Source organism: Babylonia areolata, chromosome 22 (assembly GCF_041734735.1).
Source record: "Babylonia areolata isolate BAREFJ2019XMU chromosome 22, ASM4173473v1, whole genome shotgun sequence".
Classification (NCBI taxonomy): Eukaryota; Metazoa; Mollusca; class Gastropoda; order Neogastropoda; family Buccinidae; genus Babylonia; species Babylonia areolata.
This window is the reverse complement of record NC_134897.1, coordinates 27088284-27111732: the sequence shown is the minus strand read 5'-3', so window position 1 is coordinate 27111732 and position 23449 is coordinate 27088284. Positions and strand designations below refer to the sequence as shown.

Below are 23449 nucleotides of genomic sequence, written 5' to 3'. Positions count from 1 at the left end.
AGCAAGCGAGCTGTTGGGTGCCATCTTGGACAGTCGTGAGGTTCGATTCTTGTGTGACCCCCTTCTGCCTCTGTGTGGGTCTGTGTTCTCTCCTGGGCCAGTGGTGTGCCTGATTCCTGGTGACAGGTAAGGGGGGAGTTGTTTAGTTAGTTTGTCCTCGTGGTGTTAGTGTTGTAACTTGTGACATTAATAAATTTGTTGGCATTTTGGGATTGTTTTAACGGAAATCTTTTAAATTCAATAGTCTTTTATTTCTAGATATTTTGGGGGGAATTAATAAGGTTGTGTTAAGTGTGTTATTTTGACATGTATTCAGCTCGAGTTATTGTCTCAAACTTATTTTCTTTTCAATGAAAACTGTCTAGATTTTCCAAAGCATTTTTGTATCGTGATTCGGAGACTTAATATTGCCTATTTGGGTTTTGTTTCTGGAGAAACCAGTTAGGTAAATATTGACTGTCATTTAGGGTTACTTGTAATGGCTCTTTCAGTTTGTGTGTGGCGTAACTCTTTATCGGAGAAACCATAAGTTCATGTATATTTGGCATTAGTAGTTTTTTTGGTGTGGAAGCGACTGCATCAATATCCGCTTACTCGCCTACTTAGCGTAATGTGTATTGCTTAAGGAAAGGGAGGGGGATGGGTACTCTTTCATAACGTGTTAGAGCAAAGTCTACAAAGATATGGGAGTCTTGTTACAGATTTTTTCCCTGTGAATTATTCCTGTGAGTTCCCCCTGACTGCCACCCCGACGGGACTCCAGGATTCGCCTTTTCAGTGGTCAGCATTCTACTTCATCCCCGTCCGTTCCAAACTCCCTCACTCCCACTCCTTTCCCCGACCCCCATATTTTCCAACGTCCTCACCCACAGTCCCTCATCCCGTTCCACTCTCTCCGATTCTGCAGGCGTACGACTAAAGCCAGTTCAGTGACGCTGGCCTTCAACGGGGGAGTTTGAGTTTGGTTTAAGTGAACTGACTTTTTTTTCGCGCAGATCTGTGCTGCCGTTATTAGGGCCTACTATGTCGTGGTCATATTGCTATGGTGTAGCTAAAAGAGAATGTTGCTATAGTTAATTGTTTAAATTTGTGTCTGGACCAGGGTATTCCAAGTGCAACAACAGTAAAGAATTGAGCTGAATTATCTATGTCTGTTTTTTGTGTTGTCGGGGTGTTAGTCTGGGAAGGTGCGGAGGGGTTCATGGGCAACCCCTTATGGGTTGTGACAAGAATAATAATAATAATAATAATAATATAATGACAATAATAATAACATATAAAAATCTTCAACAAAGACTGCAGTTGGGGGCCGTTTGAATTATCTTGAGGGAACTTCAAAAGCCAATTGTATGCCCGATGTGATTGCAGTTACGTCCCATGTGGAGTGAGAAAAACACTGGTGATGATCCGACAGGGCAACAGGCCGACATACCATCAGTCCGACACTATTTTCCTCCCTTTTGTTCGACGTGGTATTGGTCCGACGTTCGACAGCCCGAAAATATGCATAGTTCTGATCACACAGTGCCTGCCATTCTGGGTGTTTGCATCTCTCTCTCTCTCTCTCTCTCTCTCTCTCTCTCTCTTACAAGAAAGTACTGATGAACGTGTTAGATGGACTGAACTAAACCACATGTTTCTTCACCCACAAAACAAAATGCTTGTTAATCACAACCAGACAAAAGAGACAAAACACTATATATAATTTTTCTTCCATCCAAATTAAAGGTGAACCTACTGAACAGGTCAGTGATCATAAAGTTCTGGAGATCATAATTGACAACAATCTCACTTGGAATCCTCACATAGATTCCCTTTGTAAAACGACAGCCCAGAAAACCCATCAACTGTCCAAAATCAAACATTTCTTTGGCCTTCACTCACGGAAATGATTTTTCAAGCACACTATATCCAGTCTACAATAGATTATGCATCAACACTATGGGACTCCGCAAGTGCGAACACCATGAAGCCATTACAGAATCTTCAGTCATGAACGGGGACTCAAGCTGGTACTCCTGAAAAAGACTTCCATTTTAGACTCGGACTGCAAACAAGCGAATATTCTCCCACTAATCCGTAGATTAGAATACAATAAAGGAATCACGATGCAAAAGATTATGACAGGTAATGCACCACCAACATTGATAGACAAATTTTCTGTAAATTAAATCATACTGATCACACTGATATAAAGTTAACCACTGTAGTGGGACGGGAAACATAATTAGATTTTGATTTTTAATGTCAAGATTCGTGTGGTTTTATTGCTTCTGTCCGTGTGAGAGCGCCTTACAAAGAGTCGCAAGGCAAGAGCAGGTGAAGGTTACGTAAGCGTGGTTTGTTGGTCATCAGAGGAAAGCGTGTAGCGCGGTACAGTAGCCTATATGTGACTGACTGCTGCCCGGCCGCGCTGATGCTGATCTGTGGGCAGGACACCGCGGCAGTTTCAGTTTCAGTAGCTCAAGGAGGCGTCACTGCGTTAGGACAAATCCATACACGAAAAAAAAGTAGTAATAATAATAATAATTAAAAAAAGACAACAATTATGATAAATAAGCAAATAAATGCAAAACACGGAGACACACATTCACACATACACCAACATATGCATAACAGATATGCGCCAAACATGCAGTTTCACAGATACGAAAGCACAGTCAAATACACATCAACGTACATCAGCCCCAACACTGACACACACACACACACACACACACACACACACATTACCCCGTGCACCTCTTCTACCCCCCTCCTTCACACACTCATTTCTAGGCTACGTATCGCAGCTTCCATGCCACACACACACACACACACACACACACATACAGATGAACCCTTACTTGTACAAGCACACACACATACGCCCATATCCCCCACCCCCACCCCACACACATATATACAGAGATATATAGATATGCACACCTGCACGTTCCAATATTCCGTTGCTCCCACAGTGTAGGCACTGCACACACACGTACTTCATCATCCAAACCCCCCCCCCCCCCACACACACACACACACACACACATACGCATGTGCACAGAACTCTCCTGACACTTGTGTACACTTACACCCTCGCGCATGCACAAACGCACTCAAACACACAGACCCACACATACACACAAACACACACGCACAGAGGCTGCCACTGACTGGTCGCAAGAGGGATGGGGAAAAATCCCTGATGCCAAGAACGTGGCGTCTAGTGTGTTTCTCAGTCTATTGTATTTGGAACAGCCCACAGAGACCTGTTCCGTTTTGAAGAAATTTGCGCTATGTTGGTTTGGAAATGATGCCGATATTTGATTTGCAAAGCATCGTGCTCTACCTTTCATGCTAGACTTACGACCGCTCCCTCTCTCTGCTTTTATTTCTTTGAGGCGATCGATGGTGTGATGGCCTCAGTTGTACCTGTTCTTTTTGATATTCTTTGACTCAGTTTTCTGAGGATTTCCGATTTTCCTAGATGTAGGCCGCTCGTTAGTGTTGCGTTACCAGCAAGTCTGTCAGCTCGCTCATTTCCCTTAACACCTGCATGTCCCGGGCAGTATGACCATGTGAGTTTTTTAATCTGAAAGTTGCGCATTGCCTTATGCCACTCTGGGCTTCCCATTCCGTTTTCAATTTTCTGTATGAGGTTCATTGAGTCGGTTAGAATCATGGCATGTTGGTTTCCGGGCGTATGGATGGACGATAGCCTCTGGAGGGCATGTGTCACAGCTTCAACTTACATCGTTTGGCTGGAGGTTGTGACTTTGTAGGCAGCATTCTCTTCCCTAATTGTTTTTCCATAGTTTTGTTTCGCAGTGAATCCCCATGACCGGATTGCTCTTTGGTGTCTGAGCCATCTGTGTATATGATGATATCCTCTTCTTTACTGTTTTCTTCTATGAGTAGCTTCACTTCCGCATCAGTTTTGCCCTCTGGCCATTCCCGACAATGTCTTCCAAGAGTGGGTGAAATGGCTGTGTTGAATAGATGGTTGAGGTTTTCAAAAATATTGAAATGACAGTCTACTGAAAAACAAACCACTGATTCGAAAAGACATTCCATTCACAGAATCACAGAAATGTTTGCCTATAGGCTAAAAGCCTTTTGCCCTCGTAATCAGTGTCCATTTATGTGCTTTTGGATCACTTGTTGTGAACAAACCCTTGTTTAAATCTGGCATAGTGTATACTATATTTATCTACAGCTCAGTAAAGATTTAACTCTGTGGAAAATACATGGTTCTTTAACTTTTTGTCAATGTGATTTTTGAAGGCGTTTACCGATGGTGCATTGATGGTGTCATAGGAAAGGTTATTCCACAGATTTATGATACGGTTAGTAAAGAACTTGCGGAACTGGTTAGTTACGAAATTAGTTTTGTTTATTTTGAAGTTGTGCCCTCGAGTTTTATCGTAGTTAGCCATAGTAAACAATGAAGAGGTGGTGCAAGAATCATAAATATTGTGCATGATCTTATATACTTCAATGAGATCACCTCTTAATCTTCTAAACTCAAGGCTAGGCATATTAAAAAGAGCCAGGCGCTCCTCATAACTAAGATCACGAGTACTAATAGTATTACTAGTTATACACTTGGTAAATCTGCGTTGAACTCCTTCAATCATATTTATGTGCTTTTTAAGGTAAGGGCACCATACTGAGTTTCCATATTCAATAATGCGTCTAACCAGAGCTTTGAACAATGGAATCATAATTTCGGGAGATTTATTAGTAATAGTTCTCACAAGAAGACCAGAAATTTGATTTCCCTTTTTCACTATATTATTTATATGTGCCTCAAAGCTTAGTTCTGGGTCCATCGTGATCCCTAAATCTCTTTCCGCTGTTGTACTATCCATTGTTCGAGTTACCCCCTTTTCCTGTATCGTGTACTGATACTGTGGATTATTCTTTCCAAGGTGCAGAACTTTGCATTTCTCGCTGTTAAATTGCAACAGCCAAGTATTTGTCCATTTAACCAGATTATGTATACACATTTGCAAGTGATCTCTATCTTCTATATTTCGGATGGCAGAGTAAGCCTTGGTGTCGTCTGCAAAAATTTTTACTTTACAATCTACCTCACCAGGCATATCATTTATAAAGTATATGAACAAGGTTGGGCCAAGAACACTACCTTGTGGTACACCACTAGTTACCTTAACCTTTGATGATTTACTACTATTTACACTTACAAACTGTGATCTTCCATTTAGAAAATCTCTGATCCACAATAGTAGCTTGCCTTTTATCCCATAGCCTCCTAGTTTATTCATGAGTCTGTGATGGGGAACTGTATCAAAAGCTTTCCTTAAATCAAGGTAGACTGCATCGACTGGTACCTTCTCATCTAGCATGACTAACCAATCTTGTAATGTAACAAGTAGTTGTGTAACACACGAGCGCCCTCTGGTAAATCCAAACTGTTCTCTAGATAACAGATCATGTTTGGTTAAATGTTGGCAGAGAGCGTCTCGAATAAAACCCTCAAAAACTTTACATACAACTGATGTTAGACTGACTGGACGATAGTTACCCGCAGAATTTTTGTTACCTTTCTTAAAGATAGGACGTACTTCTGCTTCTTTCCAAGCTTTTGGTATTTCACCCTTATCTAGTGTTCTATCAAACAAGATCTTAAGTGGGTGAGCAATAACTTCAGCAAGCTCTATTAATACTCGTGGGTGTATCTCATCAGGTCCTGGGGACTTTGATGGGTTTAGGCTCTTTAGAGCTTTTTTCATCTGTTCAACTGTGACCTCCACGTTGGAAATTTCAGTAACCTCTGTCTTACATGAAAACTCTGGGACATTTACGTTACTCTCCTCGGTAAAAACACTAGCAAAAAAATTGTTTAGCACAGCTGCTTTTTCTGAGTCATTTTGTGTTAAGGTACCATCTTCCTTTATTAGATTAGCAATTTGTTCTCTTGGCAGAGTTTTACTTGCAACATAACGGAAGAATCCTTTTGGATTATGCTTAGATTCTTTAGCTAATTTAATTTCCTAAACTTTCACGTTTTTTCTTGACTCCCATGTTACCTGGTTTCTAGCACGTGCATACATTTTATAGTTCTCACTAGTGGGATATTTCTTATATTTTTTAAAGGCTCTACGCTTTTGATGAATTTTATCTAAAAGTGACTGGGGAATGGGATCACGTCTTTGTTTATTGGAGGGTCCTTGTTTGAATGATTTGTTTTGGAATAAATTTGTTCATGGACTTTATTATTACATCATGAATAAGTTCCCAGGTTTCATCCACAGATGTCTCATTTTTCAAAAGGTCATCCCAGTTAATCTCACCTACGTAATGCTTCATGCCTTCGTAATCTCCTTTATCTAGTTGATATTTCACAGAGTGACCAGATGGATGTTCCCACTTGATCTGAACATCAAAGTAGAGGGCAGAATGGTGGCTCTCCCCTAGAGGGGGCCAGTAATCCAAAGTGTAGACGTTTTCATAAGAGTTAGTAAACAACAGATCTAGCACATTAGGTTTTTGTAAACCTCTATAATGAGTGGGCTCGGAAGCCATTTGTACAATGTAATTTTGTTGAACACAATCCAAAAATTTCGTAGCTGGGTGGTCCTCATTTTTACAACTTATCACATTTTGCCAGTCAATTTCTGGATAATTAAAATCTCCAGAGACAATAACCTTGTTTTTAAAACTGTTAAATACATAGTTTATTAGTTTAATTACACTAGCATGATCCTCATAATCTGAGTTGGGGGATCTGTACACTACACCAAAAATGATGTGCTCGTTACTACCAGGTAATGATATTTTACAAAAAATTGAAGGAGAAAAGATCCTTTCAATTTCTACAATCCTGGACACCTCCCACCCTTCCCGCACGAACAGACTGACACCCCTTCCCTTGTTGTTTGTAAAACCTGTATAACCAGGAAGTACAAAATTTTCAATTTTAACCTTGGAGTTTTTTGGTAATACTTCAGTTAAAGCAATAATATCAAAGTTGTGTATGTTACACAAATAAACATCTAAGGAAGATTCAAACATGTGCTTTAAGAAAAATGTTCACGTCTTCAATAAAACCATGAATATTGGATTATCGACACGTCGGACCATTGCTACGTCATACTGAAATTAATGTTTCAGATCAGCGGTTTCGGACCATTGCTACGTCGGACAATCGACACGTCAGGGAAATATACGTCGGACTATTGACAAGTCGGACTGTTGACACGTTGGACTATCTGACTGTAGCCGGTATAACGTATAGTATGTGGATTTGACCAAACCATAGACACTATAATTTTAGTGTATGTCCGAACGTGGTAACGTCGCCACAGTGGAGAAACTGAAACAAATGTGATCGCGCTCTCCAAGGAAGACAACTTGAGTTCTTTCCGAAGAGTTCCGTCCCATAGAATTACATCCGGGTAGGAGCTGGAGTCAACGAGTCGGTACTTTGAAGACAAAACACACCATGGAAGACAATGCAGAAATTTCCCATGACAACGTCACAGATTCTTTGCTGGAAAAAAATATTAAATTCGACCCGTCAGACTATCTACCAAGGCGCACAAGTCGAGCATCGGTAAGTGCTAAAACTAGGATTGGGGGGAGCTGGGGGAGATAATCCGCTTTTTAATTTCAGTTCAATTTTCATTGTCATCTGAATCTGTGCCGCAGCATTAGCAGACGATCGACTGCGGATATGAGGATTTTCGCATGAGATTTGTCATGAGAAAATAACTTAAATGATGAAAAATGACCAAACATAATGCATAACAATATGATTTGAATATTATACTTGGAATATGATTCCCCGGCATATTTACAATGATTTCGTGTACAAAATGAATATTCACCAATTCAGTTGTTTGTTTTTAACAGATTTGTTAAGCTAATTGGATATATATTAAATCTAATTAACTATAAAAACGTGATAATCAAAATGAGAGCCCTCATCAGCCCAGAGTCTAAACTGTTCTCATGATACTTAATCTTATGCCTTATCAAGTATTGGCGCTTTTTTAATTTATCATTATCATACCGTGAATTTCATGAAAATAATAATGCCAGTGATTTGGATATATAAGATCAAAAGGCTTAGTTGGTATACTGTTTATAAAAGTTTATATATATATATGCTTGCTTATGCATGCACACATGTACAAAATAAACATGCACACTCACACTCACACACACACACACACACACACACACACACGCGCGCGCGAAATTGCAGGACTGTTTTCTCAATGCCCATCAATCCATGAGTACTGCACTGTCAGTCATGAGAAATGGTTGGATATGTAAAGTTTTGGTGAATCCACAATCAACTGATCAGGGTTCAGGCAAGTAGTAGCAAACATAATGTTAACGTGAAAAGAAGAGGTGGTGAAAATCAGCAGCCCATTTCATCTGATTTTCAAACTAAGAGTGGGCATTATCAGTCAGTAGCAAAGGATACATAGCTAGATTCATTTTAGGACAATGTTGTGCACCTTCATATTCTCAAAAGTGTCTCAATATTATTCCACTGGTCTCCGGTCTGCTTTGATTTCATAGATCATTAGATGTATCAGACATGTAATGATGTATACATCATCTGTTCAGTAACAAGGGAGTAACTTTTTGATAACCTGTACAGGCTGTAGTAAGTAAGTGACTTTTTCCAGTGTTAGCAGTCTGGTAATAAAGTTACCATTATTTCTGTTAATAAGTTAATAACCAGTCAGCGGTGATGGTGTAAGCATGGCTGATATAATTTTTCTCAAACAGATGTTTTGAAACTAACGGAAACAGTAGAGCAACTGGAACTCTTGTTCCCACCATTGGAGCCCCACAGTAGCTTAAAACAGTGGTAACATTAACAGACTTAGTAATACATAAATTTAAGACAGCAGCAATTCAAGGACCTATCATTTTGCCTTTGCTGGAACAAGTTGTTAATGAAGAAAAAAAAACTGTTCTCAAGTGATTGAGCAGATGACATATTTTGTTAGGAAATGAAATCAGACTGATCTGCATTCAAAACATCAGTGCGCCCAGTGACTCCCATCTTTGCATTGTTGTGGGTCATTCACTCATAGTTTCAAAGACCCACCACCAGTGATACAAGACACAATCCTAAATGAATTTTGCTGCTGTTTGTTCCAGTTCACTTCAAGATATTTCCTCCCAATGGTTCCTTGGTATGTTTAGCTTTTCACTTTGACTCTTTGGTTTTAGACCATGAAAAAGACTTGGACCAGTCAGCCGACAGCTTGTGAGACTCAACAGGAGATTAGTTGTTTCTTTTGAAATGAAATCATGTTCATGATGTTGTTCATACCTCTAGCCAGTCTGAGGAGAGGACCATAAAACAAGTTTGCAAAATGTACTGCACTTGGATAATACCACCACCAGCCACTTAGCAATGACAGAGGACAAAAATGTTTGAGGTCATTCAAAATAACAATCAAATTAAACAGAATGTATGCCTTAAAAAATTTTTTTAATCTTTTTGCCTTAGTTGACAGTATAAACTGACACCAACTGACACGTTATCACCAACAGCCCCCCATCCAAAAAAGTAGTACACTTTCTTTCTCAAGTTCTTACTGTAATCCTCTTTTTGTGTGTGCAGGCTCATGCAGCATCAGAAGCCATCAAGATGTCTGTGAAGGATGAAAAGGCAGATCCCAGCAAGGGGAAAGCCAATGGTGGGTCAGGCAAAGAACAGAAAAAGGAACCCTCTAGAGCTGGAAAGACGAAGAGCTCTGTCAAAAAAGCCAAACACCGGCGGCGCTCTGGCAAACCCTATGACTGCTGTATCAAACTTGTCCGATGTGATCAGGACCATAAGGTGAAGACACGGATGCACAGTTCAGAAGATGGGTGTGAGGAACATGACTCCACGTACAAAGTGGTCCGTTCCCCTGTGGCTGTGTCAGAAAATGACAGAGTGTTCAAGTCCCAAGCCAACGGCAATGTTCAGCAAAAGAAAAAAGACAGTCCCTGTGGATCACAAACAGTGCACAGTGGTGCTGAACAGAGGAAAAGTAAATACCTGAGTGGTGGGCCAGGCATGTCCAGGCAGCGACAGACTGGTGTCAAGCCGTCCTCGCTGAACGTGGTGGTGGTCCACCCCAAGCCTGGCTCCAAGATCATCAACACGGCTAAGGGGCGACAGAGTAAGTCTGTACGTCTGCAAGAGCTGATCTCTGACCCCAGCATGGTGATTTCCACAGAGGTGTCACGGATCATGACCACTGGCGGCAACGCAGAACTGCAGTGCTCCCGCTGCAGCAAGACCTACATGGTGGCACGAGACCTCATCAACCACAAGCGCATGGCGCACAAGGTCTCGGAGTACATGTGCACCACTTGTGCGGACGAGTTTCCCTCGGCATTACAGCTGAACAACCATAAATGCAAAGCAAAGTATCGCTGTGAAATCTGTGGCTGCTGTTGTAAATCTCCATCTGCCATGTTGAAGCACAAAAACATGGCGCACCCAAAGACACTGGGCAGCTACATGTGCTCGGTGTGCTGCTTCAACGCTGGCTCCCAGCAGGAACTCAACGCTCACGTCTGTGGCGGAAGGCCCAAGATCAAGTACTCCGCACGGGCCTCATCGGCGGTGATGGTGTACCCCACATGGGAGGACCAGCCCCAGGCCAGCAGCAGCTCGGCCCCTCGCCCCAACATCTACGTGGACATTCCAGGGCCGGTGGTGCCAGGGAGCGAAGCTGTGGGCAGCAAGGGGGATGCAGGGTCCAGGTCCAGTCCCATGCAGTTCCTGTGCGAGGTGTGCCTCAACATGTTCCCCACCGCTGCTGCCCTGGCCTCCCACAAGTGTGACGCAGATGTGGTGGTGGACATGGATGCTGACCCTGGCCCCCAGCCCAGTGTCTCTGCCACACCCAGGGTGCCACCCCAGCTTCCCAGTAATGCTTCACCCATGGTGCCGCTTGGAATGGAGGTCATGCCCGAAGTGGAACAGCTGGCCAAGTTCTACAGTTCTGTTGTCTTCATGGAATGAAGTGTAATACAGTATATTCCCTGTCTCTTTCCACGGTTCTGCTTCTATGATAACACTTTTTTAAGACTTGGGGTGAAAAAAGGGAAATTGTAAAGCGACCAAAACCCTTGATGATCACAGTGAAACTGTTGAAGCCCCACAGTAGTTCTAACTCCATGACTAACAATAACAATACCACAGTGTCACAAGGCACAGTAAAGCCATGATTCTCTTAGTCTTATTCTCATTAGTCATTGGTTTATATTGCCTGTTCACTACAAGGTGATGTAGACACAAGAAAACAGAAAAGTGGGGTAGGTTTGTTTTTTTTCTTTTTCTTAATGAAGTTGGCAAGGGTGGAGGAAGAATTAGTCATAATATTTCCTGCTGCTGAATGGAATATGACTACAACAGTTGATGTTACAGATTGCTGAGAATCATATAAACATTAAAAATACCTTGAAGTTGAATATTTCACTGAATCCTATGCTCAAATCTAGCCCTCACCTTCCCCCCCTGTTCCCCTGTCCTATTGAGTTCAGAGGATAGGACAGACAGGTATTTATTTTGTATTTAAATTTTAATTCAGAGATCTAGAACCGTATTGTCAGAAAGATAAATGTTTCACCATGGCCGAGATGACCATAAGTATAGCACCTGTAACCAGGGCGACCACTGTCATCATTGAATCATTGTCATTGTGTGAGTGTCGTTGGTGGTGTAACATTTTCATCAGTGTCATTCATTACTGGAATGGAAGTGACTGACAAACATATCAAGATGGTGTATGCATATATATATGGATACATCACTGCTGGCTGTCAGTAGTGTCATGCATGTGACCATCCTGTGCAGAAAAGATCGAACATCCAACTTCACATCACATTGTGCAATTTATTATTTGAAGAACAGATAATTCAACTTCATCTACTCTGCTCCACAAGTTGCAGAACTCCCAGACTTTAGTTACACACACACACACACACACACACACACACACACACCGTGCTTAATGTTTAGCTTTAAAGTTATTTTCCTTGGTTAGTTTCACCTCACCAAAACAGAGATAGATGAATCAAATGAATGTTTTTTATAATGTTTTAAGACCCAATAAGAAAAGCGTTCACTACTTTGTTACTTTTTTTCTTTGTTCAATCAAGTTATACTTTTTTGCTTATTTGTTCATTCAAGGCTTATGTTGTTTTTTTTGTTCACTTGTTCAGTTTCTAGAGGAAGGATTGTTACTGTTGACATTTGGAGAGAGAAAGTGTTTTTTTATTTGGATTGTTGAAATGCCTGCCTGTCTGTTACTGAATTGTATGATATTCATTATTTGATCTGTTGTTTGTAGAGGGATCCACATTGATCTTTTTTAGAAGTTGTACATTGCCAGAAAGGAAAAGATTAACTTTTTTTTTTTTTTTTTTTCTCATTGGTTTTTTTTGTTTGTTTTGTTTTGTTTTTTTTACAGTTCCAGTGTGGTCTGTGATTTGCTTTCTCTTTACATTAAAGGGTATTAACTTCAGAGTACTTGTTCTTGGGAGTTGCTTACTGTTTGTCTTTGGAAAATTCAATAAACATTGAAGGGGAAAAAAAGGTGAACAGACTTTAAGTAACAGGCTTTTACAGAGTTCATGGATCATATGACAAAAGCATGCCATGAAGATGAAGACAACTCCAGCTCTTACTGTCTTAATCTTGTTCCTGGTCTGATAGAAGCAAAGTACACAAGTCACAACTTGTAGTTGTGCCTTGACTACTGGTATGCCAGGCCAGTGTGTGTCATGGAAATCAGTTTCCAGTATCTGTTGTGGAAAATATGATTACATTTATTTATTTACACTTGTTCTTAGAAATCAGCTGTACATGTATACATCTCGTGTATGGCAAGCAAAATGTCAAAGGCATACAATGTGGTATGATTTGGATTGTTTTTCTACAGGTCTCTGTCTTACTTTCAGTGCCTAGTTCTGAAAAATAACTTTGCACCATTTTTTTTTTTAACTGGGGAGGAGACTGCTGCAGTTGTCTGTGGCTGTTTCTGCCCTGTATCAATCCCAGAAACTTCCAGGTCTGGATAATGCTTCAACTTATGCTTTGTGGGAATTTTGTCCTTGAGAAATGTATATTTTGTCTGGAGCTGTCAGTGTATTATAAATGTGTGTGTGTGTCTGTGTATGCTCCGTGCATGAGATTTTAGATTGATAGGTAACACACTCTTCTGCACATGTGTAAATAAGATTGGTTTGGAAGTGCACCGTTAGAAATGTCCAATGTGGCATCAATCTCAACAAATGGGAGAAAGTTTACACGTATGCAGATTATATGGGGGAAAAAAATGCGAGCATTATTTTCGCAATCACTGAGTTGAAATAAACACAGAATAATGGCAATGCTAGCATGGTAGTTCTAACATAATGTAAGTGTGGGTTGTCAAACATCCATTGCACAAACCAGGTCACAGAATGAGAATGCAGCTTGAGAAACTTCTTCTTTTTCTTCTTTCTTGGGCTGCAGCTCCCACATTCACTCATATACACGAGTGAGCTTTTACGTGTATGACTGTTTTTACTCCGCCATGCAGGCAGCCATACTCCATTTTTGGGGGTGACAAACTTTTTAATAACCGATTCTGACATTCTCAGAGTCAGCAGTGTGGTGGCCTGCTGAACTTCCAAATGAACGGTAAACAAAAACATTTTGGAACCGTGATGCAAATAATGTAGGAGCCAGAATTTTGCCCATGCCAACTTCAAATAACCCTTGGGTGATGGTCCAGTGTGCATCATGTTAAAGAACCACAGCAACTGTCATCTCTGGCAAAGCAACTTTGATCTGGCACTGGTGGCACCCTTCCCATTAAAAATGGATTGTGACTTTATAGACAATGATTCAGTACAAAACTTTTTTTTAATGTGAGTTTGGCAATACAACTCAGTGCAGTACAAAAGTACTCAGTATAGTGTTGGTTTTTTGTTTTTGGTTGTTTTTGTTGTTTGTTTGTTGTTTTGGGGGATTGTTTGTTTTTTGAGTCTGTTCAGATAATGATTACAAGTATGCTCTTGCTGGTGATGAAAACAAAGAAATTAAATATTCTCTTATATTCATCCTTTTTTTTTTCTTTAATTTCTGGTAGTTGTTAGATCTTGAAGCAGTATAAATTTTAAACTTATTCGATACATCTGATGTTGAGAGAAAAATCATTTAGAAGAAAACAGTTGTTGGTTTCAGTTACTTTTTCAGTCTCTTTTTGAAGTTTCATCTGTTACTGATTTAACAGTGACATAATCTGGAGCCATTCTCTACATAAATGGGGTAAATGACTTTAGAAAAGCAGAAGAAAAAAAATTAAAGTAATGCTTCATATGATGGAATGTGTTTCTGTAACTTTCCTAGATATCTCAGTGGATTCGCAGATAATGGTCAGTATATATTATATTCAATTTGCCTCTCAACGCCTGGCCAGTGTGTTAGGGTCTGTGCACAGATCAGGCGTCTGTTCCCCTTTCTGTTTCTTCTTCTTCTTTTTTTCCCCAAAGCAGATGGATCAGTCCGCATATTCAATGCCTACTTGAAACTTTTATGTACACATATCATTAGATTTTTCTTTGGTTTTGGTTGAAGTTTGTGAAATGAAATACACTGTTTACACTGTATCTTATGTGTTGTTATTTTGTGCTTGGCTGCAACCAGATTTTATGAAGAATCTGATGGGCATCTAGGTCAGGATAAACTTGTTCATATTGGGAAATAGAGTGAAAGAGTGATGTGAGGAAATCATAATTCATATTTTATATGTATACTCTTGATATCTTTGAACTCCTGTCTCGATGTGATCAAGGTCTTTCTGATTGTGCCAGCACCATGGGGATAGGAGAGGTGGTAATTATTTAATTTTTTCACTCTCTTCACTCTCATACGATCATACATATTCCTGCATTGCCCTACTCTGCAGTAATTTTGGGGAATCAACTAACCAAATGAACATCAGAAAATGATTCATTTATTGTATATTTGTCATATATGTATCTCAAAATGGTAGTGTATGCCAATAGATGATTTGTCAGTAATCAGTTTATTGATTGCTTTGTCAAAGGTGCTTCGTTATATGTTGTTGGCAATGCTGCTTCGTTGATTGACCAAACTTGGGAATTCTCTGAGTCTGAGTAAGCCTTTTCCTGCTTTTGTGGAAAATGTGTGTGTATGTATGTGTGTGCTGTACTGTTATAGGGCTGTTTTCATGTCCTATGCATATGTTCATTCATAAGCGAAGGGATGGCAAATTTGTTATACAAGTATTTCACTTTTCTTGTACAGATAGATATTTCTGTATTGATACCAGAAAATGTGCAGTATATTTTGTCATATGTGTGTACAGTTGCCAGTCATTTTCCTTCTTTTCCTTGTAATCTTTATTCAAACAAAACATCAGATTGGAAATACAGTTTTCTTAAATGATACATCATTCTATTTCCAAAGAAAAAAAATCTGTCTTTTGGGGGGGAGGGGGATGGGGGGGGGGTGTTGAAATATCACCATTAAATTCAAAGTATACTTAGCAGATATTTATTTATTCGTGTGTTGGTGTTTGTTTTGCTTCACTGTTTATACTTGTCCCCTTTGTACTGAAATGAAGAATGTTTTTTTAGAAAAACAAAACAAAAAGATAAATAAATAAGTTTTAGTTTTATGCCACTGTTTCCATTCAAGAAATTCATATGATTAGTTTTGTCAACAGAAAAATTAAAGTGCTTCAGTTCAAAAGGGTTGTTCCCCCTCCACTGCTTTTACTCTGGAGGGGGACTACTCTCTCTGTCAAGCCACACTCCTGATTGGATTTATAACTCATTTCACTGTCTGAAGGTTGGCAGTGATGTGTACCTGTATACATGCTTGAGTTACTTAGACCTACAGTGTAGTTCTGGAGGTAATGCTTGATGTTGTGACTACTAACAGATTATCTGTACATAATTGTTGTTTGTGGTGGATAAATTTATATCTGATTCAAATGAAAACTATGCTTGTGTGTGCTTGTGCCTGTGTGTGTGCATGTGTGTGTGTGTTACAAAATGAGATTTCAGATCAAGGCAATCTAATATTTGTGCAGAAGTTCACATTTTTCTGAGCATGCAAAGTGTAAAAGATGATGCCACTATGACCGGGTGGATTGTAAATTGTTTCATTCTGTGTGAGCACAGTGGCCAGTGTCAACATAATGTAACCTTCAGCCAAAATGTGAACATCTGTCAGCATGACTTTGTAGTTTTTGTTTATTTTGTCATTTGGTAAAATATTTCTTGTATCAGATAAACTCATCTTTAAAGGGGTTTTCAGAGGACTTTAATTCTAGAAATTTGTATCTCTTCTGGTGTTATTGTGTTGTGATTGAATGCTAATCGATGCAACCAGCTTTATAAATTCTTTACATGGTTAACATACATATTGACTTGTATGAAGGTGTGAATATAATCAACTGACATATCTGAGCCTCCACCATAGGATAATACTGATAGAGTCACCATGTCTTGGGTTGGTTGATGTATTTAACTAGTGGCTCAGTGGTCAGGGTTCAGGGCCCCAGACAGTTTCAGTACAGCATTGTGTCCTTGGCAAAGGCTTTTGACTCTTTTCTTCACTCCACCCAGCCGTGAATGGGTACCTGACTTTGGGGAAGGTTAAAATGACGTAAGAAGAGGACTGGGCTCCACCTTCAAACGCTGAGCTTTGGACACAATGGATATGAATTCACTGCCCCAAGGACCACAAAAGGCTATGGGGCCTCTAGCCTTTTTTACCTTTACAGTGGTGGTCTGAGTACTCGCCTTTCGGATGAGACAGTAAACCATGATCCAGTGAAATAACCCATGGCAACAAAAGGGTTGTCCTTGACAAAATTTTGTTGTAAAAACTCCACTTTGTAAAACTAATGCATTTGCAGACAAAAGAAGAAGAAAAAAAATATATATATATATTTTATATTTGTGGTACTGCACTATAGTGACACACTCTTCCTAGGGAGAGCACACCAATTTTTCACACAGAGAAATGTGTTATAACAAAAAATAATGCATTACAGTACAGTATTTCTGGTTAAAAAAAAAAAAGAAAAAGTGAAAGATCCTATGGCCTTTAAGGCCATTGGAGCAGAAGTCATGTCCATTGTGTCAAGGTTCCTTCATAGGAGCAAGGCCCAATCCTTTCCTTCCACCACTTAACCTTCCCCTACCAAAGTTGGGTAGCCATTTAGACCTGGATGAATTGAAGAAAATTATGAAAAGTGCCTTCCTCAAGAATACAGTTCCATGCCAGAAGTGGGCCTTGACTCCTGATCACTGGATCTGATTCATCTACAGCACCTCTGATGTACATGTGTACACTAAGTAAACTCAGTTTAACCGTCTTCACCAGAGAAAAGGAATTAGGGATCAGAGTTGTTTCAAAAAGTGACCTTCTGGTCCTGACAATGTTGGCAATTATTTCAGAGTTGATTTGTTGGATGAAGGGTGCCAGCTGTTAAGATTGCCTACCCTGTTACAAGTTTGTGTTTATTGAGAGAGAGCTGTGGAGGTGGACAGGGGGCATGTTTGCGGTACGTTGAAAGTCACATTGTGTTTGACATGGAACAAGATGTCTGAGGAGCAGAATAGGCTATGAAAAAAAATTCAAAACAGGGAGTGTAGACTATGTCCTGCATGTGGAGATACTAGGGAGGGTTTGGAGGCCCGCCTTTTGAGGGGACCTTTTGTAGTTTGCAGAGCAAAAAGTAGGTCATGTTATGCCGTGGGCATCCCACCACCATAACTAGCTTTTCTGAATTTGCACTGCCTTTGTTCAGACAACTTTTCAACATTGTTTATAAATGGGTCAGTTCAAATACATAATGGTAGAGAAGTGACAAGAAACAGGCTCAAAATAAACATAGAAGACTAAAGCAAATATTGGGTGTAATTATAAAACCAAATATATCTCCAAAATCCTTTCGTCAGGACAGCAGTTTCCACCACAAAAAAATTTTCGGTGACCTTGAAAAAAACAGGAAATGGAGACGTGCATATGCACGCGGTTCTTGCTAAAACTATCTGAGGAATCTCCACGAAAATCAGACGAAAGTGGGTTTGCAAACCTTTCCTAGTGTTCCAAATGGTAGGAGAAGCGCCTTCCTGTTTCTGAAGGCAACATGGTAATTCTTTGCAACAGTAGTAGTAATATTAGAGGGATGGCCTGTAATGCATCATCTTACATTTCTCTTTGACAGAGTCTCGATAACATTCTCATTCAGATCTGAATTTCATTGTTTGATCATCAAAATAAAAATAAGAGACTTTGTATTGGTTTGCTTTTTGTTGTTGCAATTGCCTTTCATTCATATATATTTGTTGCGTTGTTTGTAATCTTCTGCATGCAGAAAAATAAATATTTTGAGTGTGTTTCAAAGTAACATTCTCATGTGACATTGTTGACTGTTCATTTCCATGCTTTGATTGAGCAATCCACTCCAGGAGAAAGAACACAGGTGAATGATAACTGTCAGTTTATCATTTGTGTGATGGTATTAAAGTTTACCTTTGTGGTTTCATTGTATGAATGGAAAATAGATGAACTGATGTAAGTTCTATGAATTAAAGTATGGTAAAATGAAATTAAGATATGAGCCTTGCTGAAGGAGGCTCACCTTGTTGACAGATTTGCCTTTTTTCAAGCATGCAGGAAAAAAGAAGCGTTACAGGGAACAAATCAGTTACAGAGAGAGAACAAGTGATATATTGAACACAGTCGTTATCTTTTCTTTTTCTCTGTGTGTATGTGTGTGTGTGTGTGTGTGCGTGCATGTGTTTGTGTGTGTAGGAGAGGGAGGTTGGTAGTGAGGGATGGAGTTGAAAGGCATGGAAGGAGGGTGTAGTTCACCAAGTAAGCAGCAGTCTGGAATTCTCCCAGTCGAAGTTAAGAGAACAGAAGGGAAAGTTCTGTGGCATCAGATGTGGGGCTGGAAGGGAGACTATTACCAGGGTATGCTCAGAGCCATGGAAGTCTGGGGAAAGTCTTAGAAAAGTGAGAATACCATTTCCAGGACTGGAGAAGTCTTGGGTTTTGGAATTTTAATACAACCCTTAACTAGTACCATTCAATGAGGAGCTCAATGCATTTATTAAACCAAACAAAAAGTTATTAAAATTGAACAAACAAAGAAAAAAAGCAATGAAAATTGAACAGAACATTGAGACCTGGGTATCCACCTATCTCTTTCATCAGCATTTTAACATTTGATGGTTTGGGTGGGTTTTTTTTCAATTCATTTGGCTTTGTGTTCAGTATGGACATTTTTCAGTCTGATCTGGAAATGGTCTGAAAAACGTGTGGAATTTGTTTGATCACATTTGCGGAAACCTTCAATGTTAAAATAATGTCCCTGTTTTTTGTGTGCATTTAGCCATGGTTCTGCATCCATTTTTTCCCCCTTTTTTGTGATGTAAACTAAAAGCTCGTCACTGTGTATGATTTGCCATAATATATATTTATCATACATGTATAAAGATTATTTTTATAAAGAAGATTCGGCAATTTTTGTGAGTTCAATTTTAGTTTGATCAACAAAAAAGCTCTTTAGAAGTTTACTTTCCTTGCTTAAGAAAATTATAACAATGAAACCAATAGACCTACAGATGAATGACAGTGAAGATTTTTATGTTTGAGGAGGAAATTGATAGAGAATTGTGTGCATGTATGTGTGCACATGTGTGTGTGTGTGTGTGTGTTTAGGGGAGTTCATTTCTTTCTTAGTTGTCAGTTGATTTCTTGGAGGGGGGGGATGAGTTGTTCTGTATGCTGCTAGAGTGAATTGGAACTATAAACTTTTTGTTGTTGTTGCCATTTTTAATATACGAGTATAATGAATTTACAGTTTCAGAATGGTCAAAAACAACTTAGTGTTGTGATGGGAAAGACCATAATGACAGCAAATTGTTATAAATCAGAACAGATCGCTCTTCATAGAAATACTTTTTTTTGTTTTGTTTTGCTTTGTTTAACTGTATTCAGAGTGTCAGCAATTTCTCTGTCAGAGATAATGAAGTATTCATGAATTTTATGTTATGTTAACCACTCTCAGGTCAAGTATTCAAAGACAGTTCTGCAGAATCTTGGTCATGGTACAGTCTCAAAAGCAGATTGTGAATTGTGAGACACTGTTGATGTTTGTATGATGCAAGGTTTTTTGTGGGTTTTTCTTGTTGTTTTTTTCTTTGTTTTTGATGTTTGTTTTTTCCTGGAAGGTGGACAGAATGAAAATATCCGGCTGCTGCACACAGCAGGCAACAATCAGCTACCGCTCTCTTCTCCCTCAGTACCACCATCCCTCCACACCACTCCTTTGCTCTCTCACTCCATCTGGTTGGCTTGTTGTTGTTCTTGTTTTTCCTGACCTATGGTTTTAGCAGATGTATAGCATATGGATTTCTTCACACACTTTGACAGTTTAAAACTGATTGATCATAGCGTTGACTTTAGCAGTGACATTTAACTGATTGATCATAACATTGACTTTAATAGTGCCTACTGTCATGGATATTTCAACACTGTTACAACTTACTGAATAGATAAGAGTTTTAGTGATTTAAAAGTATGACAGTTTTTGTGAAGCAGACTGTTTTGAAAAAAAAAAAAAAAAAAATTCAGTCACAGTTGTAACTGTCTGTATCTCTATCATACTAGATTTCCTCTCAAGCACCTCACAGATCTGCCATTACTAATTTCATTTCTATTCCAATTATATGGATTTCAAGACAATACACTTTGTTCCAAGTGAAAGTGGGTGTTCTAAGTGAAAATGAGTCTGAATTGTTTTATGAGATGCTGACATTAAAGATAGATTTAGCAGGTTTTTTTAATGTGCATAGATTCATTTGTTTGGACAAAGAAATAAAACATTGGGCAAAATAAAAATCTGGTTTATTTTATGTTGGTTTACTTGGGGGAAGCTGTGTGTGTGTGTGTGTGTGAAATATTTCAAAATTTCACTTTCTAATGTTATGAGGGCATGATGAAAATAAGTCTGATTTCTTTTTCTCCACAATAAAATCTCTCTCTCTCTCTCTCTCTCTCTCTCACTCTCTCTCTCTCTCACTCTCTCTCTCTCTCTCATGCAGTTATGCTGCTGACGTGTGGGGAATGGAAGAAGAATGTAGCAAATTGAAATCATTCATACGTTTGCCCAGAAAAAAGTCTTAAATGTCCCCTTTGACCTTGCATGCCTTAAACAAACAACTTTATGGGGAGACTAGAAGACACCCACTGCACATCAGAATATCAGTAAAATGTATAAGATACCGATTGAAACTTTTTACCCTTCGTATGTCCAGTGTAGACAGAGACACAATGGGAGAGACAGAGAGAGGGGGACAGACCGAGAGAGAGAGAATGTGTGAGTGTGTGTGTGGTCTGTTCATTTGTCTGTCTGAATATCCATTTCTCTGTGTGGGTACGTGTTTTCCTGTGTACATGTATATGCCCATGAGTATGTGTGTGTCTGTGTCTGCGTGTGTGGTTGTGGGTGTATGTGGGTGTACAATGTGTGTGCGTGCGTTTGTGTCTGTGCACGTGAGCATGCGCACGCGTGTGTATGTATACTTCCAGTGGACCTTGAGTGATGGTATAGGTGCTAATCATTTGGATGATATGGTCAATTGTGTATCGCATGCACTAAGCGCACGTAAAAGAACCTGCAGCAACAAAAGGTTTGCCCCATGCAACACTTATGCAGAAAATCCACTTTGACGTAGAAAAACTATACACTTGCAACACAGAATAAAAAGTATGGATGGCACTTGTTGCGGCATATAATGTTATTATTGTCGCCAGTTATATATTGTCGACAGTATAAAGTATTGTCGCAGGCGACAATATGTACCGACCCTCATTGCACACATTGGCGCTAGCAAATATTGTCACCAGTGTATACTGATCTTCAAAACAAAGAATTCAACTTAGAGATGAATATAGTATTAATAATAATTATGATTATCAGGATCATCATCATAATAAAGATCCAGAGGAGGATGTGTGGCTGTGTGCTCTTCCTTTTCAGTTGTTTGCTGGATGCACGCGTGTGCACACGCGCACACACACAAAAGCACAAACACACGTGTGTGCGTGCGCAAGCACACACACAGAGACGCATGCACACACACACACATACGCACACACTCACGCACGCACACACACACACACACACACACAAACATGCTCAAGCTGACACACTTGCAGAGTTGAACTTTGGGTCAAGTTGAGTCTTGACGTTGTCCACTTGTGGAGATCTCGGCTGACACAGCAAAAAAATCGCACATTCATCACGAGCTACACGTTCAAGACGTGAGAGTTTGCGGTTTATGAACTGGAAACCTCGGAATTACAAATGATTACAATGATTTCCGTCAACGAGGAGGACCTGTTGAGAAGCGTAACAACATGGAATGTACGAGCTGACGTGGATTATCAATTTGCACGGAATTTCTCTCTGTCAGTGGAAGTAAGGTAAGTTTTTTTTCGGCCGAATTTTAATGCAACTTTTTCGTAGAGTCCCATAGTTAACAAAATGTTTACAGTCACCAGTACTGATGTGGGACGTGACATTACACAGAATTTCCTCCTCATGGGTCTCTTTCGTATGTTTTTTCCCCTGTATTCTGGTACTGTAGGCTGTTAATCGGGAACCTAGGCAAATTGCCATTTAATGCAGTGGGGGGGGGGGGGGGGGGGGGGCCTCAGAAGATTTAAGGCGTACGTGTTTATGATACACACGAGTGTGTCGCACTAAGTGAAACACTTTTCCTTGACAACCGGAAATTAATTTCAAAACACATAACAATGAGACATTGAAATGTGCACAATACGACACAGTAGCCTACGACTGAAAATGATTCGAATCAAAAATAAGTGAAATCAATAAAATCGTGGAAATAGAATTACACATAAAACCTTGACACAAGTTAACAGCATAATCAGACCGATAAAAAGTATATAAAACAATCGGCAGCAGTCCTGGCCTGGGCGTGCTGACCTCAACACCAAGCTCTGGGGGACGGCAGCCGATCTTCACCGGACATCCGAGTTTGTGGCATCCCTCGGACTTCGACCCTGACTGCGTATCTGTCGAACGCAAAGAAGAAGAAGAAGATATAAAACAATCACTGCAGGAATAACCGATAAGAAGTACATCACATAAAACCCACACCCGATCGCCGGAAGATGAAAGTTGTGATCTAATTTGAAGATGTAAAAGCAACATGGTCGCGGACGGAAGAGAATAATGTATAAAACATGCATACAATAACATAATTAAACAAGATGAAGATTATAAATCAAGAACTGAACAACTGGTCAGTTTCAGTTTCAGTTTCAGTAGCTCAAGGAGGCGTCACTGCGTTCGGACAAAACCATATACGCTACACCACATCTGCCAAGCAGATGCCTGACCAG

At 39.8% G+C, this 23449-nt stretch overlaps 1 protein-coding gene across 1 annotated transcript; it reads left to right on the top strand.

Annotated features, from left to right (window-relative positions):
- Positions 1-7401: 7401 nt before the first annotated feature.
- Positions 7402-20906, top strand: LOC143296929 (uncharacterized). The gene is made up of 2 exons (XM_076608954.1): positions 7402-7564; positions 9602-20906. Exons 1-2 carry the CDS (start codon positions 7454-7456, stop codon positions 10997-10999), a joined length of 1509 nt encoding a protein of 502 aa, XP_076465069.1. The 5' UTR covers positions 7402-7453; the 3' UTR covers positions 11000-20906.
- The last annotated feature ends 2543 nt before the right edge of the window (positions 20907-23449 follow it).